This window comes from Raphanus sativus, chromosome 5 (assembly GCF_000801105.2).
Source record: "Raphanus sativus cultivar WK10039 chromosome 5, ASM80110v3, whole genome shotgun sequence".
NCBI lineage: Eukaryota > Viridiplantae > Streptophyta > Magnoliopsida > Brassicales > Brassicaceae > Raphanus > Raphanus sativus.
This window is the reverse complement of record NC_079515.1, coordinates 28533077-28544677: the sequence shown is the minus strand read 5'-3', so window position 1 is coordinate 28544677 and position 11601 is coordinate 28533077. Positions and strand designations below refer to the sequence as shown.

The window sequence follows — 11601 nt, the reverse complement described above, 5'->3', positions numbered from 1 at the left end:
TTACTATATTAATCATTTAGATTTGCCTAGATTTTGTGGAGAGTTTATTACCAAAAACGTGATTAGTAGATATGTTTTCTTAATTATCTTTCCTAAAATCAAACATAATTAATTCGAAATCTAACCTTACAAAATAAAATTTCCAATTTTTATGTGTTTAAATACAAATCGGTTATATGGAAATAACTAATCAAACATGATTCTTTTGAAATCAAACATTTCACTTTCAAACATTAATATTACCCTAATTTTAAAACTATTTATTTTTAAGTGTTGTATATTCCTCATTTATTTCCAATATAAAGTAATTCGAAATACATATTAAATTGAAAAGATAAAAAAAAATTCCATAAGATATTTGGTTTAGAAACATAAATGTATTAGTATACACAAGCATATTAAAAGGTTAAATTTATAAGCAAATACAATATAAAAGTGATCAATATAATTAAAAAAAAAATCAAATTTATTAAGATGTAATTTTAGTTAGTGCAGCATCTAACAAAAATATTAACAACCAACACATTTAAAATATATATAATATATCTATAAATCATAATTTTATAACAATATTATCTATTACAAATTTTAAAAAACACCCGGACGGACACACGGGTACGGAATCAAAATAATTATATGGAACCATCACCTATCTTATTTGTAGTTTTTGGTTCAACCTAACAATACACCTAATCGTGAAAAATCAAATACGCCTCAATCAAGAAACTCATAACTTTATGCCAAAAATTTCAGTAAAAATTAGTAGATTTATCATTTGAGTGAAAACTTCAGTATATTTATCTTGATTGTTTAGAAAGAACTCGCAAGGTAAAAAGTCGGCACCACAAAAAGATAAGGATAGAGATATATAAACTTTTTTGTTAAAAAAAAAATACATAAATTTATAAGGAAATGAGAAAACTCGGTAAAAGAAAAATATGTTTCTATCTTTTTTTCCGGGGAAAAAATAATATATGGGCTTAGATTCTGGTATAAGGTCCACAATAGACGTTTCTTATGTAACTGTAAAATATAATGTACCAAATTTTTAACCATAACAGAATGGCTCAATTTAGTTACTTAAATTAGGCTTGCTAAATTAAATTTGCAAAAATATATACTTATTTTGAAAGTTTTTTTTGGTAACTTTGTTTCATTATTATTTTATGTTTCTGTCTAAATAATATATTTGTTTTATAAAATCTCATAATAAAATTTGAATTTTATAATCAATTTTAAATCACAATATTTATAGTAAAATTTAATACAACCCACATATATACGTAAAACTCTAATATTTTACACTTTGATGTTTAATTTTCCAAACGAAATTAATAAAAACAAACTAAAAAAATATTATAGTTTATAAATGAGCGCTAAATAAGTTGAACAAGACACACCAATATCAAAAGTCAATAACGTATGAATCTATAACAAGAAAATAAATATACGAGTATCTTTTTTTTAACAAAAAAAATTATGTATCTCTATCCTTATCTTTTTGTGGTGCCGACTTTTTACCTTGCGAGTTCTTTCTAAACAATCAAGAAAAAAAAATATACGTTGTTAAAAGTGAAATATATAATTTTGAAGAACAAACACCCGCACGGGAGTGCGGGTCAAAAGCTAGTATTAATTAATAGTATGTTACATTGTTCTATAGTTTATATTTATAAAAATATTAATATGAACGATAATACATTATATTTAGTTAAGTGTTTGATTTTGTATTAAAAATTAGATTAGTCCAATACTCATTTTGTGGATATATTGTGTTACATATATTCCTTCAAACTAAAATATATTATTTCTAGTTTAATTCAACCAAATTGAATTAATTGTATTTCTTTGGTTCTTCATCATAGATATGTAAGTATGTTACTATCTTTTATAATTTGGTATATGTTAATTTGCAAAAACAAAATTAGAAAGTAAAGTCATGATCGGTACGAAGTTGCATAAAAATAACTTATAAACTTATAAAGTCAAGATTATTTTTCTGAACTTTCTCTTTTTTTTTTATGAAATCACATCACATATAAAAATGTTTTCATTATAAATTTTCTAAATACTTTCTTTATTATATATTTGATTTGGAAAAATATAAAAGGATACTTAATTAGAAAATAAAAGATGCATTTGTATTCATTAAAATATCTTGTGTTATGTTACTTAATTTTTTTTGTAATAAATTTGAGAAATAGATTAATTAAAATAAAATAATTATATTAAAATATATATTATGTTGTTTAAGATTATCTTTTAAAGGGATAATTATTTAGTTACTCTAAAATCAAAATTATTTTGTTAAGTTTCCTTTTAATGAATCGCATTATATATAAAAGATATTTTTTCGTTTTTAAAATTTACAAATTTTTTTCATTATATAGGTTATTTAGAGAAGGAAACCAAAAAAAAGGAATTTTTTTCTTTTTAATAATGACAAATAGATATATTTGATTCATTAAGGATACTATTATAATTAACCATCATAAGAATTAACGTGAGCGCGACACATAGGAAACTAACTTCTCAAATAATATTATAGAGATTAGAACTAAACAATATTTTTAAAAATTTTAGATATCTAAAAGAAACTAATGATATTACGATTAAAAATTTATTTACTTTTTTAAAAGATGTAGAAAAGTTTGAAAATTTTAGTAATAAAAATTTTATAATTATAAAAGTAAAATTAAATAAAATTTCGAAATTTATAATTCATATTTGAATATATTTATTTTAGGGATGATTTATGAGTTATTACCATATTTTAAAAAGTTTACCAAAAATATAAATCATCATTAAATGTAATGTATGAATTATTGACAAATTTTATAAAGTTTACCAAAAATATATATCAGCAATAAATGTTATTGTCTATGTCATATTTAATTATAAGCCATGTCATCAATTTTAGTAATCATGTCATCATTTTTTTGTGAAATTGATTGTGGAGATGACATGTGGAAAAATCACTTCTCAAATATAGACTAGGGGATATGAATAATCATGCTCTTAGATCTGATTAATATAACTAGCTTTTGATTTGCAAAAAAAAATTAAACATTTTTACCCAAAAAATATAATTAATCATCACCTGCACTAGTACCCGATCATCATCAAGTATACTTTTAATCAGCCCGGCCCAAATATAAAATATACTTGGGCCATTGGTTGTAGGTTATATAGTAACCTATCTACGGCCTGGTTAGCTTATCAAAATAAGCAATCAAATCCAGACCGTCCAAAATAGGGATTTCATAAAACCCCATTGAACAAACATCTTGTCGAAACCCCATAGTAATAATTTTGTGTTCTGCCTTGTACTCTTCTTCCTCGTTATCAACAGGTACGCTTCCAAGAGTTCCTTTTCTCGTTTCTGCGAATGACATGTATGTAGGCCTGCTTTTTAGAGGCTAATCTGTATTCCTTTAGTGATTTGTGTCATGAGTTTGCCTTTAGGGTTTATTGAGCTGTATGTGTCTTTACTTTCCTCGTTAATGTAACAAATTATCTGGTCCGGGCTTTTTTTTGTGTGCAAGAAGTAATAAAGTTTTAGTATTTATGGGTCGCTCTCAGTATTTTTTTTCTGTATAGCCTAGAATTTTAATTTACTCACTGTCTCTAATTCGGACTTAACTTGTTCAGTGTCTCAGTCGAAATCTCTTGAAATGACGGACATAGTAACGCCTGGAGATGTACTTGGGAATGTGGCTGAGTTTAAAGCCGGCAAAGGAGCTTACGTCAACGACAAAACAATCTACGCTTCCCTCACTGGATCTCGTCGGATTGTTTCTTCTCTTCCCGACTCTCCTGACCAGGTCTCTCTCTCTGCTGCATAGCTTCTTGGGTTATGCTTTTTCGGCCAATGTAAATTGCTCATTTTAATTGCTTAATTGCAGAGAGCTATTGTGGAAGTTACGGGTCACAAGGCACATGGGCTTATTCCTGAGCCTGGTTCTGTTGTCTTAGCTAGGGTGAAAAGCTCTGCAACTTTTTCATTTGGTTTTTCAATGACAAAAAAAAAAAGAAAAAATATTTGACTTTTTTTATTTCTCTGTTATATTCTTTTGATAGGTGACTAAAGTTATGGCTAGGATGGCTTCTGTTGATATCTTGTGTGTTGGTCCCAAGGCCGTTCGTGAAAAATTTGCTGGCATAATCAGGTGAATTTTCCTCCTGCTCCTTTTGATTCGTTTTCCTTGTGTAGCGAATTGGAAACAAATGTAACGTTTTAGCTGTTTTTTATGTCTCTATCTAACTTGTGCACAGGCAACAAGATGTAAGAGCAACAGAGATTGACAAAGTTGATATGCATCAGTCTTTTCGTCCTAGTGACATTGTTAGAGCCATGGTTGTATCCTTCTCAACAATTATTCTATTTTCTTATGTTTCACACACTATTTTTTAGAATTAGCATCATGACTTATAGAGGAAAGATAACTTTAAGATTAGTTGTGGTCGGTAAATATATCTAGAGCATATAAAGTTGCCTTAACTTGGACTCTTAAAAGCTGTCCCTTGGTGATTCACGGGCTTACTATTTGTCAACCGCTAAGAATGAGCTTGGTGTGGTCTCAGCGGAGAGTGCTGCTGGTAAATTTTTTTTTTCTTTTTTTCCTACTCTTGGAAACTAATATTATGGAAGTAGAGTATGTTCATATATAGATGCATGTGCTTCTTTTGGCAGTCATAGTGTGTATATTCGTTTTTAAAAACTGTTATTGTGTGGTGTGGTTGTGCAGGTGAAACCATGGTTCCGATGAGCTGGATAGAGATGCAATGCCCTTTGTCGGGACAAACCGAGCCAAGAAAAGTTGCCAAGGTTGGCTAGTTGAATACAAGATGATATTTGGCTTCCCTCGATAGATTTTTGATAATGGTGTCTACAACATGAACAGACTTATGAGATTGATACAATTTTGAGATTTTGTTTATCCTTTTACTTGAGACTATGATGTCTAGTTATCAAGTTGTAGAGAAAAGAGCAGAGCAACTTACCCTTGTTCGCATAATTATGACACTCGCATGTCGTTAATCTCGGAAGAATATTTTATAACTTAAGATACACTTGATCCTTGCAATTTTTTGGAGAGGTGTTCACAAAGTTCCTATCGACTCATGTAACTCTATTGCTTCTTATTAGAGTACTACTTTGATTATGTATTTGATACAGATAGATCTTTAGTGGCGCATTGTGAGTGTGACCCTTTTACGTTACCATGCAGTCGGAGCTTTATCTGAACCGATACAGCTTGTTTTTTTGTCCATTTTGACATGGGAGACAAAAAAACCAAATGCTCAAAACAAAAGAAGATTGCTTCTTCAATCCACTCCCATACAAAACAACCCAGAGCATGTAAGAAAAAAAAGCAGAACCATAGACTAACTGCTCTTAACATCATGAGACAGACACTAACTGCTGGTCCCGACTGTAACACCCCCGAACCCGGTTTATGTCAAAATCCACCCGATCATCCTTCATTTGGCTGCAACTCTAGGTAGTTCATACCGAATAGACTTTAACCCACTCACTCTCGACAGTTGGTCTGGCTGTTCCGATATACTAGTGGTCTCCAAAAACAAAAGACATCTACGGTTCCTTTTATCCATGTGCATTAGATAAACATACAAATCCTCATCATCACCGAGAGTTAACCGTTCCTCACATCCAACCACCATCGGAACGTAGCTCAACTCCAGTTTCTCCGTACTTTCATCCAACGCAAGCTTTTTATAGATCTTATCTTCCACCATTGACAAAGTTATATCGTCCACTGATGCCTTCAACAATACACCATACACGCGACGTTCGAATTCAAAATATATGTACACGTATTTGTTCATTGTATCCTGCAGGAAAAAAAAAATGAAACAAATTCAAATAAATTGACTACGATTATCCATCACCAATTATACCAGTTGTTTTGAGTTATACAATTATTATTACAGTTAACGAGGATAAATTGGATTGGGGTTTCGGGTGGTGCGAATCTACTTAGTGTCTATTCACTCCCATATTCAACCACTGAAAATCATTATAAATCAATTTTCTATGCGAATCGACCAAGAAACGAAGCAATGCCGAAGAACACGATTGTGCATACACCAAATTCGAATCCTATTACAAATCTTTTTAAACCCATTTTTTTCGATGAGAGTTCGAGGCATAGAGCACAACTAACCTCGATTTTGACCTATCTCGACGGAATGCTAGACGTTGGAAAGAAAATAGAGGTCTACGACGATCAAGATGGCAGCAACGGAGAAAGGCTATAGGAACGAGGAGAGGGGGAGGAGAAGATGCGGGACAGAGGAACTCACCATTGGAATCCTTAACAATAGAATAATAGTTTTTTTACCTTTTTGAATAGGTAAGGATCCTAATCAAAATGCTAAGTCCAATGGTGTTACTCACCATTGAAATCCTTAACTAAGTGTCACTTCCCTAACATAAAAACAAAGCAGAAGCTGAACAATAGTTACCTACGTGCATATAGTCGCTGTGGATCTCTGTTTTGATCATACTGTCCAACATAGGCATGTTTTTCTGGAATTTACAGGTGGTGCATCATCGCAGAACTCAATGAGAGCTCGACCAATGGCTGACCATCACCCCTGCTACATAACATGACACCATGAAACCAGACAAAAACACAAGTGGGAACCATAAATCAAGCTACACTACTAATGTAAGAGGCTAGAGAACTAAACTAACTAGCTACCAACCTGTTAACTCATTGCAAAGGCCTGCATCTTCTAATGTAAGCAGCTAGAGACTAAACTAACTAGATACCCAAAACTAAACTAGCCAAGAAAGACAAGACAACATCAGCTTCACACTATCAGCAAAGGGTAAACAAAACAGAAACCTAACGATTCGTCCTCTCCCTTGTGTTCCCTAAAGTCTCAGCCGGAGTGCTGAAGAGGAATGGCTTGGCTCTGCGTCTCGTCCTCAGCGTTCTGCGTCTGAGATCAGCCACGCCTGAGTGCTTGGTTTCCAGATTGAAGTGTTTGGTTCACCTCCTCACTACCGTTGAGTCCATGATGGGGACGAAGTCCTGAAAAGCATCATCAGACACAGCCCAAATCTGAGACACATCATCAACTCAAAAACAATACTTTCTCCAGCATCAAACAATCAAACTCGATTCTAACTTCTCCTTTACCCAACAACAAATAATCAAAGAGGGTTCAAAGTTACCAGCTTTCAATGAATAGCCATAAGGACTCGGAAGAGCAGAAACTATACCCCTTGTAAGATTTGGGTCATACAATAGAATTTACAAATGAAACAGGTTTATAATTGAAACACTAGTACTAACATAAATCGTTTTGAGAGTGTGATTGCAATAAGAGTACCTTTGATTGTGAGATAGATATGAAGTGGGTTTAGCGTTTCTTGTTCGAGAAGAGAAGGTGAGACTGAGAGGAGGTGAAATTGCCAATCCCGCCATTATTAACCAGAACTCTAACGAAAAGAGGAGAAGAATTTGGTCAAGTTTCAGAAGGAAAATAGAAAAGAGGAGAAAAAGCAGCGTAGGCAAGGAGGAGAGATAGAGAGAGGGAGAAAGAGAAGGGTAAGGAGACACGTGTGTTAAGGACCAAGTCCTTCTAGTCCTTCTTGAAGGATTGATCCTTGTTAATTAAGCCAAAATAATATTATTATATTTCATTAATCTTCTCAATTAATGATAAGGATTTGTTAGGAACCGCCGTTGCGGATGGTCTAAACTGCTGTGAGATATAATTATTTTATTTTTCAGTTTTTATTTTATTTATATTTAATATTTTTGATCCTGACCAAACCACATACCCGAACCACCGACTCCCTAAAACCGAACCAGATTCTCAATTTTTGATGTTTCATTCATTAGATCCATAGCGTATTTAATAAGACGGTAGAAGTTTGGTCATAAGAGCAATTAGGGTTCTATAGCCCGATTCAGATTCAGATGGATTTGATGGAGAAAAACTTGGAGTTAGTGGAGGTACAGAAACTGGAAGGCCACACCGACCGAGTTTGGAACGTAGCCTGGAACCCTGTCTCTTCTTCTCTTCTAGCTTCTTGCAGTGGTGACAACACCGTTAGAATCTGGCAACAGTCCCCTCTCTCTCGCTCCTGGTCTTGCAAGGTCTCTCTCTCTCTCTCCATCTCTACTTGTAAAAATAATTGTCGATTCTCTGAAGACTTGGACTTGACTGTTGTTGTGTTACTTCCTGAGCTTTATTGGTTATGTGAGACTCGTCCTTTTTGTGTGTTGTAATTGTTCAGGCGGTTTTAGAAGAAACGCACACAAGAACTGTGAGGTCGTGTTCTTGGTCACCTTCTGGGAAGTTATTGGCCACTGCAAGCTTTGATGGTACCACTGGTATTTGGGAAGACTTTGGGGATGAGTTTGAGTGTATTTCCACATTAGAGGTACTTCCTTACCCCTTATCAGAGTTGCTAGTGTCAGTGTTCACTTCATTATTTTAATATATTCTCGATGCTCAGTGATTATTAGTGATTTTTTCTTGTATTGCCTTTTTTTCTCTGGTAAAATCTTATTAAAAGTAAAAAAAAAAACGTATGCAGGGACATGAAAACGAAGTCAAGAGTGTATCATGGAATGCATCTGGTTCGTACCTTGCAACATGTAGCAGAGACAAATCTGTGTGGATTTGGGAAGTTCTAGGAGGGAATGAATATGATTGTGCTGCAGTCTTGAATGGCCATACACAAGATGTGAAGATGGTTCAGTGGCATCCCACCATGGATGTTTTGTTTTCTTGCAGTTATGATAACACCATCAAGGTAGTGAAGAATACTTTCCATTTGGTTTTAGTGATGCAGCACCACCTGAAAACTTGTACAAATTAAGAAAATTTATCAACTTAATTGCTACTCGCAGGTTTGGTGGGCTGAAGATGACGATGGTGATTATCAATGTGTCCAGACCTTAAATGAATCTAGCAAGTATAACCTCTACTTACCTGTTTTTCACCCTTAGATAGACTCTTTTCGTTTTGTACTAGAAGAGTAATTAATGCTTTTGGGTCTCTCACAGTGGTCACTCCTCTACTGTCTGGGCCATCTCGTTTAACGCTACTGGGGACAAGATGGTCACCTGTAGGTTAGTTAATCTACTCCCTTTGTCTATGATTGGCGTTCCAAAAGTAATCTGTCTCTGGTTTACCGTCTTGACAATATCAAGCTTGCTTGAATGTGTACTTGCAGTGATGATCTAACCTTGAAGATATGGACCGCAGATATTTCCATGATGCACTCTGGTGAAGGATATGCACCGTGGTGAGAATATAATGGTTTTACATATAACCTACCAAATTCTGTAACTTATTGAATAGTTGCTTTGCCCAACTTCCACTAAATATAATGTCTACCTGCTCCGACTTTGCAGGACTCATCTTTGTACACTTTCTGGTTATCATGACCGTACCATATTCTCAAGTCACTGGTCAAGGTATTGAAACCTAGCTTAGTTTCATTAACAATATGAGTTTAATCTTTTTAAGCTCTTAGAAAATCCATTTAAACTTTTTAGTTTGAAGTCCCACAAGTTTTCGATATATCGTGTGGATTTTCTGTTAACTTTTGTTTTCACATCGGTTTATTTCTTACAACTTGACAGCGATGACATTATTGCCAGTGGAGCTGGTGATGATGCCATAGGGTTGTTTGTGGACAGCGAACATGACTCTGTAAGAAAATTTCATCTTTTGTTTTTACTTCAAAATTGTGGTGCTCAGTCCAGTTTGGCTCTATTATTCTCGTTTGGCCAGTGATTTTCCACTATGCAGTCAGACATTTTCGCTTCTACTTTTAACTTTAAGCTGTTTGCAGGTTAATGGACCTTCGTATAATCTTTTACTCAAGAAGGAAAAAGCACATGAAATGGATATAAACTCTGTTCAATGGTCACCCAGTGTAAGTTCTATGTTTCTTATGAAGTAATAGACACAGATGGATACAACTTTGATATATGGTGGCAATAAGGAAGGAAGGTCTAAATGGCATCATGTAAACGTGGCTTAAAAGTTGGAACATAGTTCCGATTTTTTTAAAAAAAAATTGATTAGAGAGAGAGATGATGGCATTGTTTTTTGCAGTTGTTGCATAGAATCTATGATTCTGAGCTTGCTGTTGTTTCTTGAAACAGAAGGAGAACAGGTTGCTTGCCTCGGCCAGTGATGATGGAATGGTGAAGATTTGGCAGCTGGAAACTAAACCGTGAATGGTATTTGTTTTGGTTAGGTTTTGAAACTTCTTTGATGTTTATTTTTCTTGAGATATAATATTATGTAACAATATAATATCATAGCAACAAGAGAACTTTCTTTTCTTTTGAACAACAAGGAAACTCTAAACTTCATCTGCCTTGATCCATGTGAGACTCTCCTTTGAGGCAACTTTTATTTTAAACTTTGGTGATCGATCAGTTCCACCAGAAGAATTGTTGTTGCATATTTAGAGAGTAGCCATTGTTTCCCGCTAATGGAACAAGACTAGCAATTGATTAAGAAAGATATAGATGAAGGAATAGCCAATGTGCCAAGTAATGGCTCTTGAGCTTATCGATAAGCAACCACTAAATTCCATGTGACCAATTATTTTTGTTAAGTCTTGCTCAAAGATAGAGATGCCTGAAATCAACAATCTTGAAGATTTAGTTTTATAATTTAAACAATTTATCTGAAGAATAAGCCAGCAGTGATAAGCGCAGCAAACGAACTTTCTGTGTGTGAAACCCGAAGCTGCGGCTAGAGCTTCAAACTCGGATAGTATTTTTAAGCGACTTCTTGAAGAAGACGCAAAACATCAAAATGAAAACGAAAGTATTATGTGTTTAGTGAACTTCGGCATGTACTGGAAGTATGCACAAATTGGGCGGTGAATTATTTGAGGCATTTATTAATGATCCTACGGTTACAAGAGAATTATGAAAACTTTATGGAATTAGGTCAAATCGGCAAGAACAAGGAGATGAAGCAAACCCTAATTCTTGTGTTGATAAGTGTGTACGTTTTTAAATGTTTTTTCTCGGTGTTCATCGTTTCCTTATATACCTTCTTTTCTTTCCCCTTCAAATCGGTTTAAATTATGTGACTTCATTTTTGATACATGAACTCAATTGGACCGAATTTTATTTATTCGTTTGAACCTTCCGGATGTAATCCATCTTCAACAATAAGTCTCCATCCCCAATTTATTGTTAGAGGCGAAGCCATTCTCAATAAATTTTATAAGAATGGGTTCAAAGAATAAATAGAACTATGTGCTTGTCTTTCAGGTGAAGCCGAACTTCCTTCTCGGCCAATACCAAACTGTAGTTTGGTTTAGATTGAAACGTACCAGACTAGTTAAATTGATCAACCACGTGTTAGTGGTCCAATGATTAAGACTCAATCTAAGAAGTCATGAGTTCGAACACCGTTGGGAGGTGATTTTCTTGAAGGACCTTCGGGTTCAATACGGAGAAGTCTGCTAACATGTGGTATCGATGGAATTTGCAAGAGATGATCACCTGTTCTCATTGATGCCTTCGACGGGCTCCGGTAAACCCTTAGTGGCTCAGATTACCCGAACGATTATTAGGC

At 34.0% G+C, this 11601-nt stretch overlaps 3 protein-coding genes across 10 annotated transcripts; 2 read left to right on the top strand and 1 right to left on the bottom strand.

The window, feature by feature from the left end:
* Positions 1-3216: 3216 nt before the first annotated feature.
* On the top strand, positions 3217-5082 carry LOC108856267 (uncharacterized). 3 transcript variants are annotated; one of them, XM_057011387.1, is made up of 7 exons: positions 3217-3352; positions 3660-3824; positions 3906-3980; positions 4081-4169; positions 4276-4360; positions 4518-4599; positions 4749-5082. In XM_057011387.1, the coding sequence occupies exons 2-7, from the start codon at positions 3675-3677 to the stop codon at positions 4835-4837; spliced, it is 570 nt and encodes a 189-aa protein (XP_056867367.1). In that variant the 5' UTR covers positions 3217-3352; positions 3660-3674; the 3' UTR covers positions 4838-5082. The 3 variants fall into 3 exon arrangements, with proteins under 3 accessions (XP_056867367.1, XP_018485536.1, XP_018485538.1); XM_018630034.2 differs by having other exon boundaries at positions 3298-3352; positions 3652-3824; XM_018630036.2 differs by having other exon boundaries at positions 3319-3395; positions 3652-3824.
* A 219-nt stretch (positions 5083-5301) lies between these two features.
* LOC108856269 (uncharacterized) lies at positions 5302-7614 on the bottom strand. Of its 6 annotated transcripts, XR_008946545.1 has the most exons (5): positions 7366-7613; positions 6876-7064; positions 6494-6621; positions 6189-6337; positions 5302-5856 (listed from the first exon to the last, which is right to left on the bottom strand). XR_008946545.1 is itself a non-coding variant. In XM_057011388.1 (4 exons), the coding sequence occupies exons 3-4, from the start codon at positions 6545-6547 to the stop codon at positions 5485-5487; spliced, it is 426 nt and encodes a 141-aa protein (XP_056867368.1). In that variant the 5' UTR covers positions 6548-6621; positions 6876-7064; positions 7366-7599; the 3' UTR covers positions 5302-5484. The 6 variants fall into 6 exon arrangements, 2 of the variants coding, with proteins under 2 accessions (XP_056867368.1, XP_018485539.1); XR_001950183.2 differs by having other exon boundaries at positions 6490-7064; positions 7366-7614; XR_001950184.2 differs by having other exon boundaries at positions 6494-7064; positions 7366-7614.
* Positions 7615-7872: 258 nt separating this feature from the next.
* LOC108860589 (protein CIA1) lies at positions 7873-10376 on the top strand. Its single transcript, XM_018634451.2, has 10 exons — positions 7873-8138; positions 8279-8425; positions 8582-8800; positions 8898-8962; positions 9054-9119; positions 9224-9295; positions 9405-9467; positions 9636-9705; positions 9848-9931; positions 10164-10376. The coding sequence occupies exons 1-10, from the start codon at positions 7959-7961 to the stop codon at positions 10236-10238; spliced, it is 1041 nt and encodes a 346-aa protein (XP_018489953.1). The 5' UTR covers positions 7873-7958; the 3' UTR covers positions 10239-10376.
* The last annotated feature ends 1225 nt before the right edge of the window (positions 10377-11601 follow it).

Bases quoted from the DNA above. Each gene is read 5' to 3' on its own strand.
- LOC108856267 (XM_018630036.2), top strand. The intron at 4,170-4,275 runs GTGAATTTTCCT...ACTTGTGCACAG, and splicing joins AAATTTGCTGGCATAATCAG to GCAACAAGATGTAAGAGCAA. The intron at 4,600-4,748 runs GTAAATTTTTTT...GTGGTTGTGCAG, and splicing joins CTCAGCGGAGAGTGCTGCTG to GTGAAACCATGGTTCCGATG.
- LOC108856269 (XM_018630037.2), bottom strand. From the start codon at position 6,547: ATGCCTATGTTGGACAGTATGATCAAAACAGAGATCCACAGCGACTAT. The intron at 5,857-6,493 runs GTAGGTAACTAT...TTTTTCCTGCAG, and splicing joins TCCACAGCGACTATATGCAC to GATACAATGAACAAATACGT.
- LOC108860589 (XM_018634451.2), top strand. From the start codon at position 7,959: ATGGATTTGATGGAGAAAAACTTGGAGTTAGTGGAGGTACAGAAACTG. The intron at 8,139-8,278 runs GTCTCTCTCTCT...GTAATTGTTCAG, and splicing joins CTCGCTCCTGGTCTTGCAAG to GCGGTTTTAGAAGAAACGCA. The intron at 9,120-9,223 runs GTTAGTTAATCT...GTGTACTTGCAG, and splicing joins GACAAGATGGTCACCTGTAG to TGATGATCTAACCTTGAAGA.